Here is a 12,802-nt window from a genome sequence, read left to right as displayed (position 1 = left end):
ACGCCACTGATTATTGACAGTATGGAAACCTGAAATGGTTTTCAAAGTGAGGGATCAGAAACATGACAGTTGGTTTGGGGTTGGGTTTTTTGGGGGGTTTTTTGTTTTGTTTTTGTCAGTGAGAAATAAGTGAATATAGCATAGCAAAAGTGTTCCACTTTCTCACATAATCTTAGGACACACATGACAGTTTAATTTGAAGCATGTCCATGTTCAACACATACAACTTGTACATTGTAAACATGACTAGTCTGATTGGGTTATTATTAAATGATTATCGAATCAGATATTGTTGTCCATGTTAGGTGATTCAAGAAATGATATTGACATCCCATTCCTTTCTTACCTCCTTCACAGAAAAGTTCTGTATTCTGTTTCAAGAACTCGAGGCAGAAATTTCCCAGAGACTGATACTAATGTTTCAATAACAACGTTGTGAGTGTCGTGTTGATTCGAACATGGCGTAAATAATTGTATGTATGCATTGATACCGTACTGTATGTATTGCTGTTGCCATAATCCTTTTATGTTATATGTAATTCCAACAGTGTTCAACCTGTCAGCCACAGTTTTCCCCTTAACTCGTCTGTGAAGTGACTTGTTTTTATGTGCTTGATATTGTCTCTTACGCAGTACAGCATACTTTTGATATATATATTATTTTTTTTTTTTTTTTTAAGAATGAAATAAAGCGAAAAAGAAACCCTGCTTCTCTAATCCAGTAATGTGAATTGCTGTTGACTGCAACAAATTTCTTTTTACTGACTGTGAATATGTGACTACATCATGCTGTCATTTTGTTAATCATATGCATCATGAATAATGGCTGAGAATGGGTTTATTTTGTTTTGTTTAAAAAAGGAATACATTTAGAATTGAAGGAGGAATAGGTAGTTTTAAAAGATGTATATATATATTTATTTATTTAATTCTTCATGTATTTTAAGATTCCTTTTAGATGGTTTGAAGAGGGGGTTTTTTCACTTGTTTTGTTAGGCTAAGATAAACGAAGAACAACAACAAAAATGCCCAGTTTGTGTGAGCTCAGATCGAGGTCACATTTGCCACTGATGAAACCACAGGAACACACAGCACATTGTCACTCCTAGTCCTAGACTGTCACAGTCGTGTAGGTAGATTGCAAAGTTGTAGCACATTTGTGAGGTATCATGTAGAAGGTGTGTGTGTGCTGTTGGATGTACTCTTGATAGTTTATGCTAAGTCTATATTGTCATCCAGTTGAGCAGTTTCTAGTATAAAAGGAGACCCTAGTTTGAAGTCTGGTTCTGAGCGTCGCCCATTGGCATATGTTGAAAGTGTTTGTTTTGTTTTTCTGTGTGTAAACTAGTGGCAAGCGCCTAAGATACATTGATTTTAGTTGTGTGCTTTTTTGCAAGATGCGCTGATTATTCTGCAATAAATATTGTTACTAATCATTTTGCATTTGGTATTCTTATTCTTTTCTAAAAAGATATTTTTTGTGTGTGTTTAATTTTATTATTTCTTTTAATTGATTTTAACTGTTTTAATGCTGTAAAAGAAATGCTTTGTTTTACTTGCATTGGGTGGTAATTATGATATGATTGTGTGAATGACAAATTGCTAATTATAAAAGAGTGCTGAACTGTTCTTTGCTATTCATAAATGAGTGGTGAATTGTTTTTTATGCAGTTTATAAATGAGTGCTGAACTGTTCTTTGTGATCCATAAATGAGTGCCTAACTGTTGATTGTCTTTCAGTCTTTCAGTGATTAAGCAAGAGGTTTGACATGCATGCGCACATACATATTACACAAATCACACACTTCAAGTGCTGAGTTCTCCAAAAAGAGAGCCAACATGTTTTGCTGACCATTTTTACACAAGAAATCAGTAAAACAGTAGTCTCAGATAATTAGACATTGGTCTGTGTTTTGGTGTGAATTATTAGAATGTGATTTTTTAAAATTCATGTTCATTTAGTCACAAGTTGTTGAGCCTCTTATCCAAGACTGTAAACAACCAAACAACAGAACAGAAAGATTATTTTGTTTGAATCTGAAGACTGAAGAATGCTTTTTAAAATATGATTGGGCAGTGCTTTTCTCAGTTTTCTTTGTGTGTGTGTGTTTATTTTTGTCTTTCGGTCTCGGAATATGTGTATTGAGATTCACATGATTTATGTATGTGAGCAACAGGTTTCTTTTGCACATACTTCATTTCTTAACAGTTGTTTAACTGTCAGATTTTGTTACTCAATATGATGAGCATTGTATGTTGTGCTTTATTCTTTTTGTTTCCTATCGAAAATCATTACCACAAATAGGATAATGATTGTGACTTCTTTGATTCTTCATGTTTGTATAATGTTTGTCAAAATACCATTTTTCTTTTGTCTTTACAGTTGCTGCTCGTAAGGAAGTCATCAAAAACAAGATCAGAGCCATTGGGAAAATGGCCAGAGTCTTCACTGTTCTTCGGTGAGTTGTATTTGTGGGTCAGTTGAAAGAAATTTGCTGTGCTCTTTAAGCTTAGGGTTGAAATTCATGCTGATTTTGCTTCTTTTTTTTTCACAGCAGCACAAGCTGTGCTCCTGGGCACAGTCATGTTCTCTCTCTCCCTCTCCCTCTCTCTCTCTCTCTCTCTCTCCCCTCCTCCCTCCTTCCCTCTCTTCTTTCTGTCCCTCCAGTCCTCTTTCCCTATATTATTTTTGACTAACATTGTTACTTGCCTTAAAAAAAAAAACACAAAAAGCAAAAACAAAAAAACCACGCTGTATATATTTTGTGCGGAATATTTGATAAAGGGGAAATGGCATTATTATAACCCTCTGTTTACAGTTGACAGTTTCTGAATATGATAATAGGTTTGAGAACTAAAGATTCTGATATTTGTGTTTTGATTCTTAATTTGGTAATCGTATGGATTGTTTGATGTTGATAAATAGTTGCTATTATTGTTGTTTTGTATATGAGAGATGGTATCACGCAGGCTATGTTCCCCCAAAATGTGATTCTTATTCACGCTTCTTCAAATGGGGCTTTGGTCTTACTGAATAAAATTGTGTTCTGATCTTTCTCCTTCCATCCATCTCTTTTTTCTTTGCTGATATTGGCTTGTTGTTTGTTTGGGGGTTTTTTGGGGTTTTTTCATGACACTTGAATATGTTCCTGTAGCTTTTTAAGAGTTTTGTGTGCCTGAAGTAAATGGTACTAAGGATGGTGTAATGTGGTGTTTCAGGGAGGAGAGTGAGAGCGTGCTTCAGCTGAAGGGTCTCACTCCGAATGGACTTCTACCTCTTGGGGCACTGTCTGGAGGAAAGGATACTTTGACCAGCGGTAGGTGCACAGAGGAGTGTCACACGCATGAGGCTAGAATTCTTAGAAAACTGAATCTGCATTGATCCCCCACGCCCCCTGGCCTCCAACCCTTCTTACCCCTTGTAAGGATGCCTGTGAAGAAGATCACAGTGCTGGATTTACTCCAATGAAACTGAAAACATGCCTGTGTGCAGTCCCTTATGCATTGATTTTAAAGAAGCTAAAATTAATAAGTCACTTATGCTGTTGTGTTCAGTATGGACACTTAATGTTGTGATTTAGATTTTGTATTTCTTTATGTATCCTTTCCCCTCAAGAGAAATCAGCAAAGAGCCTTTCAATACACTGACATTTTTCCTCATTTGTTTATTCACAAATATGCGCAGTTGTAAACTTCTTTTTTTTTTATAGATAGTATAATTATGCTGAGAATGTTTATGTCTATGGTCCAAAACCAAGATGCATTTTAATTCCCTTGTCATGACTGTAGAATGTTTCTTTCACCTGCCCTTTGTAGGGCTATTGACAGTAATGTGTGTGACTTGTTTTCCAGCACTGAGTGGGTTCTCCCCATCTCACAAGATCAGCGGCTTTGAGGAGGCCAAATGCCTGGACAAGATGAATGAGCGCATGCCTCCGCGAAGAGACTCTGTGAACAATACAAACAACAAAGAGCATCACAAGTCTTAACTGCTAAATCTCTGCGTGCTAGGTGTTTACTCTACACACATTGCGTTGGCTGTCTCTCCTTTATTCTGTCATTCCCCCAGCCACCTCCACTAGCCTGCCTGACCAGGAGTCGTCACACAACAAATTGTGGTTGGACCTGATAAGTTGTTGTGCTCTCTGGCAGGAAGCTGGCTTCCTGCGTAGTTCAGCCCCGCCTGAACAGGTGCACTGTTTTACCTTCAACTTAACTGGTATCCACATTTTCATCTGTGTGTCCTTTTTTTTTTCCTCCTTCTTCTTTTTTTTTTTCATTCAAATTTTTCGTTGTAAGAAAGATGAGAAGGATTCGGATGTGCTTTTGGTGTGTCTGTTGATGCTGCAGACATGTGAGCAGGAGCATAGGCGGTGACTTGCTTAATTAAGGATCTTTTGTTGGGTCCAAGTTACTCATTTTATATTTTGAGTGAGAAAAACATGTCAAATTGTTTTATCTTCAGTGGGGTCATGGGGAGCAATGTTGCTACAGGTCTGTGGAAGAAACTAAAGAAACAGTCCATGTTGTGGTGAGTGGGGCACAGTCATTTCACAGTGTTGCTAAATGAAAGGAAAGGAGGGAACAGAAGGAGGGGGGGCAAAGTCAGTGATTGTCTGCTCACAATCTTTATGGCTGTTTTGCCCATGACAACTTGCTCATTCAAATCCTGTTCCCAGTGACTTTTCTCTTCTTTATTGAAATGAAGTCATAGCCATCGTTATATGTTTGGTAAGATCAGGAAATCTTAGTGGATATAATATTAGGTTGTTGGCATGTCTGCTATTAATTAGTGAAGTTGAAAAGCGTCCATAAATCCAATATTCATTGACATGCAGGTGGGAAAAACAAATTACCAAGAATCTCTAAATTGCAGCATGCATTGCGATGTCAAATTATTGAAGTTCCCAAAATTGAATGCAAGGTGAAAATGTTATTATGGCTTGTCCACTTTGTTTTTCATTTCATTTGATCTCATGTTAGATTCTCATTTTGCATCTCTCTGGTTTTAAAGAATGTCTTTAATTGATTGGTGGGACTGTGTTTAGGTTCTTGTTTTAGATTGGCTATTGGTTATTTTAAAAGAAATTCCTGAACATGCAAATTGCTTCTCTTGCAGTTCTGATAACTTTTTCTGCAGTACAGGTGCCATGTGACCTTGCTGTTTTCCTTCGTTGGGAGATATGCAGAACAAAGTCTTGCATTTGAGAGACAGGGACAAAAATGAATTGAAATACCAATGAGTACTATGGTAACTTGATCATCTGTTCCGTGAAAGCTTTTCCTAATCTTTTGTGATATTAATGAAATGAAGACTGAATTATGAAATTTGTTAATGTTTTTGTTCATTCGTTTCAACTCGGTAAGTCAGTCACCTGATGCTTTATTGTTAGTATTTTGCATTCAGCTTGCTGGACTCCCTTAAGAGGTGGGCATTGCCAACACAAGCTTGCACATAAACACATACTTGGCTGCACATATGCAGGTGTACATGCACATATACAAATATCATTTTCAGATGTTGTGTTACCTTTAAGACCCTGCAGCCTTGCCATTTGCTGACCCACCACAAAGCAAAAGGGCATTCCAGTGACAAATCGCAGAATTCTCTTACCTTTGGCTACTATCACACAGCTAAAGAATGATCTGCCCACCCAAAGTCTGCCTGCAAGTAATTCTGTATGCTTACCCCTGTACTCTAAATTAATCATCAGTAAAAGCTGCATATAAGCAGTCACAATATATACTTATTGTTTGTTTCCACCTATACTTTCCCCATAAAAGTAACCATAGATTTACCAGGTCCAATTGGATATGTACATTGAAACATGAACAAAATGATATCTTTTTAATTAAATGTTGTTGTTGGGTGTGTTGTGTAGGGAAGAACGGAATATATTTTTAATTGTAAGTGTGTCAATTTACGATTTTGTGGTTTCTGTAATGGTTTTTATGTTTCATTCTGTGATTTTAGGGGTAATTGTATTTGTTTGAGGAATGCATGTATGTGTGCATGTTTTCAAATTTCAGTCATGTTAGGCTATCTGTGTGGGTGTACAGCGGGGGAAATTCATTTATAATTGTAGAAACAAACAAAAAGTTTTGCATGGTGCATTTGATATCCAAATTATGTCGTGTTTGGTTTTAGCAGTCTACTGTCCATTCTGTGGAAGGGGACTAAAGGTTTACACTGCACAAAGTTACTATGCAAGCAGCATTTAGATATGCCTGGATGTAGGAAGGGAAGGATGCAGGAAAAGAATTTGACATTGCTCTCTGATTTTTGCCAATGTGCGGGTTTGTAAAACATTGAACTCGGAAATAGTTGCATTGTACACATCATCCAAATGATTGTGGTTAATTTTATTATGACTATTCATTGCATGACAGACATCAGTTTAGACAACAAAATTATCTGTTGTCTACCATATATTTGTCATCTATTGTTATAGCTGTCATATGGAGTGGGATTGCCAGTACTTAGAAAGTAACATAATGGAAATATTTTGTGAATGTTCATGATCTTCGGACTGCTTTATCCACAATGGGACAGAGAGGAAAAAGTATGTGCAGGAGGGTGGAGTTTGGCTATGAGTCATCATCTTTCGAGGAAGTGGTTTGGGCTTTTAATGTCGGTGAGGATACCAACCCCTAAAATAAAACAGAAAATTTAGTGCCATGACATCTTTATATCTCTGCCCACCTCCCCACTTACCCTTCCTCTATTCCCAACTTCTGTTCTTCTTCCTTTCTTTCCTTTTCAGATAGGTTTTCTTGGGGGTGGCACAATTTTAACTGTTTGGTAAAGACTGCATGCATATTTTTTTTTGTCTGTAATCGGCAGGGGTGTAATCACCGTAACTGTCGTTCCTAAATACTTGATTTCAAGGCAAAGTGAATAATTACTTTGTTAATGTATATTGAATATCTTTAGTTTTATCTCAGTGCGGAAATATTCTGACTCTAAATGGATGATTCGAATTATTGATTGAAGAACTCTCTTGTTGAAAAGCGGTCTGATATTTTTTAGATTTTTATCTCAAACATGATTCTGGCATAGTTAGCTGTTCACAAAACACTAATCAACAAAATTCAAAGTGATTTATAAGTCAGCATAATATCATGCTCAGTTTGACTTGAATTATTCTAAACAATTTATCTACACCGTAATTAAGGTATTGTTGTCATGTGCCGAAGATGAATGAGTGGTTGCGCTCACTGACTATTAAAGGACAGAGTGAATTCAGTCAAAAAGATCACATCGTTTAGGACTAATCGGTCTGCTTTATGACTAAGTACTGTGTGTGGTATGAATAGCTGCCCTTATCAAATTGCAAGAGACTGACCGGGTGGTTGAATCGTCTGGGTGTGGCTTCTTAATCTTAGTAATGTTTTTGTTGTTTTTTTTCCTCTCAATTACCTGTGTGGATTGAATTTTCATTTTCATGACACTTTCATTCAGCTTGAAGCCATTATTATGATTATATATAAATATGTATATATATGAATATATATATATATATATATATATATATATATATATATATATATGTATTTACAGCTTCAAATATTATTGTTTGAACCATTATCCTACATGTATTCCTGCCCTTTAAATGTGACATTATCCCCAATATTGTGTGATTTTTTTGAAAATTAAAAAAAAGTTGCTTGAATCTCTTTATTAAACATTTTAATCAGCTGTGATGATACAAGGCTTGCTTTTGGTCAGGATGTAGAAACCATTCTCTTCAAATTCTGTGTATTTGTGATCCTGATTCTTTTGTAATCGTGATTGGCATTTGCATTCTCTGTCTCTTTATTTTTCATTAATTGTCTGGTCTGTGTATGCGTGCATGTTTCTTCTTCTACCACTTGAAATTTTGTGTTTAAACCTGGACAGATGAAATCATTAATATGTGCTTCTGTCAGTTCACAAGATCTAGTGTAGTGTCCAGTTTTGTGAAAGGAAGTTTATTTGGGATAGTTTCATGGTGTCTTTGAGTTCCAGATGTGCTTCTTGAGATCTGATGTTAGATAAAGAAGAAGAAAAAAAATCCTCACGATAATGATGAAAATAGAGATTAAAGAAAGGTGGGGGGTTTTGTGGTTGTTTTTTTTTTAGTTTAACCTCACAAGAGAAGACAATGTCTTTGTATTTGGGTGCTCAAACAAGTGTTCAGGCGCATTTGACTGTTGATGCACACCGTTGTAGTTATGTTTGATAACACCCCTTCCACTATACCCTGCCACCCTTTCCCTCGCAACCCTTAATCCTTTCTAAACATACCCTGTCTTCCTGACATTCCCGTGCGTGTGACTGCTAGCTGTGCACTGTCAGCTGCTTGCTATTCCAACTGAAACCATACCTCTTGTTATCCTTTTATCTATTTGACTATGCTGTACAGTTTTGTAGATTGTGTGGAAAGCCTGTTCGTTTTGTTAAAACAAACACAGACCTAGAAACTAACTTGCATTAGATCACATTCTTGAAGAATGCGTTTTGGTTTTTTTTTAGTCAATAGATAGAGTGTGTGTATGTGGTTGAATGGTATGTTTGATTTAGCTATACCACATCCTTTCCCCACTTAGATTTTTAAACACAGATTTTGTACTTGTATCAACAACTTAGCTGATGTTGTAGTTGCAGGATCAGTTTAACTGTGAATGGCTGTTTAATACATGCTTATTGCATAAAAATATGTAAATACTGTCAGTGGTGCACCTCCATCCCATCATCTACTCTTCAACACTTAGTATTTGATGTGAGGGTTTTCTTCCTTTCTTTTTTTTTTCTCAAGTAAAGCATTGCTGTAATCGGCATGGAGGCAAATGTCCACAGTGATACTGTGCTTTGTTACGATTGCTGACATAGACGTTTGCTAAATCTTTTGTCTCGGAGAACGAGTGTGTTTGGTGTGCAATATAGGTGAAATCTGAAGTCTGTATGAGTAGCTTTTCACATGACTTTCAGTTGACAGCATTTTCTCTTCCCCCTCCCATTCATCAAAATAAGATTTGATTTGTCACCATCCATGACATTTTCTCTCTCTGCACTGTGCATGCGAGCACATTTTAATGATTAACTGTTTCAGGGATGAGTTTAGTTTACTGCTATGAGCTATCCCAATGTTTAATTCAATTTCTTTTCTCAGATCTGGTGAATGAGAGATTTTAAAGCAGGTAACTGCATGGTTATTAACACGTGCATATATTCTGTTGTTTGATCAAGGTATGAGTGTTGATGTATTGTAGGTGCCCTAACCTGATTTTGTTAATTCCCTTTGACTTGTTTGTCTCATGTTTTGGGGGAGTTTTTTTTTCCCATGGAATGATTCTTACCATTGACCTTGTCTGTTTTCAGCTGTCTTACCTTAAGCTGTGATTTATGTTAAGTATGGTACGAAATGCATCAGAATGCACAGCGGCGTTCTGAATGAGGAAACAATTCCTGTTATATTGCACCTGCTGTATTTAATGTTTGATGACATCCATGTTAAGTATTGAGTGAATTGTTCAGGTGACTCAAGGAATGATGGAGTGATTGTGCATTCATGTTTTTAGTAAAGATCTATGCTGTTTGGGTTGAAAATGAACACTGAAAATGTTTTTATATATTATTATTGTTACAGTTCATATTGTTAGCCATTTTGAATGCTTCTCTTTCTACTGTGGTGATCCCCATATATATGTTCAGCTGTTTAAAATAAATAATACTGATGAAAATACATTGTCTCCCCCTTCTTCAAAAAATAGAAAAGCAAAAAACAAAAACAAAAAAAAGAAAAAAATGAGTGGGGGAAATCTTCCTTCATTTCATTCCCCACCCAGCTTTTTTCTTCAGTGTCTTGCACCATTGTAACAAGATATTCAAAGCACTTTCAGATCTTTGATATTTGCACATTCTAAATGGAAATTGTACCCAGTCTTCTTCTCATACAGTAGATATATATATTTCCCCACATGATGATGTGTGACCACATCCCCTCCTCCCACTCCCCCATCCTTAAGCTCCGTATCACCCTAAGGACAAAGCCAGGTTGAATTGTGTTTATGTTGTCAACATGCTGCAGCAATGGTCAGTTAAATCATAACAAGAATCTCTCCCTTGCCCCTGCCCAAGCTTCTCAACACTTTTTTTTTTCTCTTTCCTCTCCTTTTTATGGTTGTTAACTGATGATGCAAAAGCATTGCCAATTTTCATATGTGATTTGTAATGTTTTCTTGTGATTAATGGGATGTTGCACACGTAAGGTTTTCACCTGGAGTGAGTCTTTACCACTGTTATTTTGTATGCATGCGTATGAGAGTGGTGTGAGTGCTTCAGATCTAAGATGCAGCCTTTGTTGTTTTTTCTTTAGTTCATCATATTCAGCATTCTTAAGAATCAGAAACAGTACGGAAGTGCATGAAAAAGAAACCCGAAAGAAACCAAGCAGTATTGCAAGCAGCAGATTAACTCACTCCGGACGATGGAACCCTATAGTGTTCCTGACGTAAGGTAGCGTTCCGGATGATGGAATGCTGAAGCGGTTTCGACAATTAAAAATTTTTCCATGTTTTCCTCATGGGGTAGCATAACAATTGCAGCTACACCAGGCATTGCGAATGTGTCAAGGGCCGAATGGAAAGTTTCTTCATGAGATTTCGTAACAACACACTCCACAGCGAGCCAGCTGGTTCAGGACCCCACACGACAAGCTAATCTGCATAAGTATTGAAAATGGCGTCGCAGTCGATACAAGTGGAAATTTTTGGAGCAAACTAGATCACGACAGCGGCTTTTATTGCTGCTGAAGTGATTGAAATGCTTCAGACTGAAGGTTTTGACATTGACAAGGATGAAGAAGACATTGAATAAAGTATCTGCAGTGAAGAAATCTACCAGGAAGAAGTTACTGATTCAGCTTCTGAGAGCAGTGAAGAGGGAGGGGGGTGGGCGTTCACATGACATGAGGAGAGGGGTCAGTGGGTCAAGTACAGCGAGTGTCATTCAGTTACTTTTATGTTTTGTTTTTTTTGTGATCTTTTTCCTAACCCTAACAAATGGGTCGTCTGTAGGGAAAAGCAAGGGAGAGAACTATTCATCCAGAGTGAGTTTTAAGAAACCCAGTTGTGTGATCTATATCACCGAGACTTTCCTGCCAGAAAAAAAAGGATCAGAAACAGGAGCCCAAGTTTTCAGTTGTTAGACCGAAAACTGGAGGGGGAAAAAAAAGAAAGAAAAGAAATAGAATAACAAATGCTGTTTTTCTTTTGCAGATAAATGCATGATAATTCTCACTTTTTAGCTAGATTATACTAAACCTATCGGTTTTTTACTTCACAAATTTTGATGGCCATTATAGCACTAGTATAGTTTTAAGCGTCAATATTTTGATGTACAATTATCATCACTTCAGTTCTGACTACAGTCAGATGATGATGGCAGGATGAATCCACTTCCAAACTTTGATCAGTGATATTCACATTCTAATATGTTCCAATATCTAGAGGTTTCATTCTCATTAGTGTAATTCATTTATGTTCTGAATCACCAGTTGCAAACTGAGCTGTCATTTCTTAACGTATCTGACACAAGGAGTTGGCTACAGCTTTTGATTGACACCAATTCAGAAGAGATGCTTGACTTCTATCAGCTGTGATCTGTGTGAGTTCTGGAAGCAGTTGTGACTGAGTAACATGTTTCAGACTATTGAGTGAAACACATCAGACAAGTTGAATGAAAAGATGTTGGTTTAACCATAGAAAGCTGTGTCCTAAGAAATAATGTTTGTAGTTGCTAATGGACAGACCCACTGTTTTGAGAACTCAAGAGTTCATCTAATTCTCATGTTAAGTGATTCAAAGAGGTTACAGAAAAGGTTTCTTTGATTTCATTATCTTGAGCAATCAACGGTTCCAGTTTGAAATTCCATATGTGCAAGTTGCTGCCTGCTTCGACATCAGTCTGTAAATATTGACACATTGCTGTTCACAAGTGCAAACTAGGACATGTAACTTCTGTCAGTATTTAATTGTGAACAAACATGGGTGAAACATATATATTCAATCATTGACAATTCAAGTGGCTGCTGCACTAGCAACACAGACCCATCAGCAATGAAAATGTCTTCTTAACATGGAAATGGGCAATAATTTTTCTTCCAGATGTCTCCCATTCTCTAAGAAAGAATTATCGTGCTGGTACAGACCTTGGTATTGGTATTGGCCCCTTTCATACTCAAACGTTGCTTTGTGAAATTCTGCCTTCGCATAATTTTGTAAAATTCAGATGTCATAAAATTTGAAATATCAATCAGTAGACGACTTAGAGCTAGAGAGCAATGATAAATTTGGTGCTGTTTTTTTTCTTCCCCCCCCCCGTCTGTCTGTGGGCTGCGGCTCTTTCAACAAGTTAACTTGTATCCACTAGAGAGCTTTCACATGCATAATTTTTTCCTCACCATACTGATCACTATACTCCCATTTTCAGGGATGGGCATACTATGTTCATGTTTCCACAAGTCCGAGAAAATTGACATGGACTACAGGGATCTTTACTGTCTGAAGTTGATGTTTTGCTTGTTTACACCGAAAGGAACAAAGGCACAAGTAGGTCTGCATGTTGATCTGGGAGACCTGAAAAATCTCCCTTCTTCCTCTCAGGACCTTCAAATTGAAAGATCAGTGCTGTAACCATTCAGCTGTTGCACCCAACACTTTGTTTTAAGTAGCCATTTTGCCCAGATCTGACGTTAAAACATTCAGTGACAAGAGATCTGGAGAGAACACTGATGCATCATTCAAGGCTAACAAAAAGGTG

General features: G+C 37.0%; 1 protein-coding gene across 4 annotated transcripts in view; it reads left to right on the top strand.

Annotated features, from left to right (window-relative positions):
• Positions 1 to 10,264, top strand: part of LOC143286308 (protein phosphatase 3 catalytic subunit alpha-like) — a 43,937-nt gene extending 33,673 nt beyond the window's left edge. For all 4 annotated transcript variants that reach the window (XM_076593849.1, XM_076593856.1, XM_076593863.1 and 1 more), the window contains 3 exons: positions 2,384 to 2,459; positions 3,220 to 3,317; positions 3,853 to 10,264. In XM_076593849.1, coding sequence (XP_076449964.1) covers positions 2,384 to 2,459; positions 3,220 to 3,317; positions 3,853 to 3,989 — 311 coding nt within the window. In that variant the 3' untranslated portion in view covers positions 3,990 to 10,264. The remainder of the gene's footprint in view (positions 1 to 2,383; positions 2,460 to 3,219; positions 3,318 to 3,852) is intronic.
• Positions 10,265 to 12,802: the final 2,538 nt, after the last annotated feature.

This window comes from Babylonia areolata, chromosome 1, assembly GCF_041734735.1.
Source record: "Babylonia areolata isolate BAREFJ2019XMU chromosome 1, ASM4173473v1, whole genome shotgun sequence".
NCBI lineage: Eukaryota > Metazoa > Mollusca > Gastropoda > Neogastropoda > Buccinidae > Babylonia > Babylonia areolata.
This window is presented reverse-complemented; position numbering and strand designations above follow the sequence as displayed.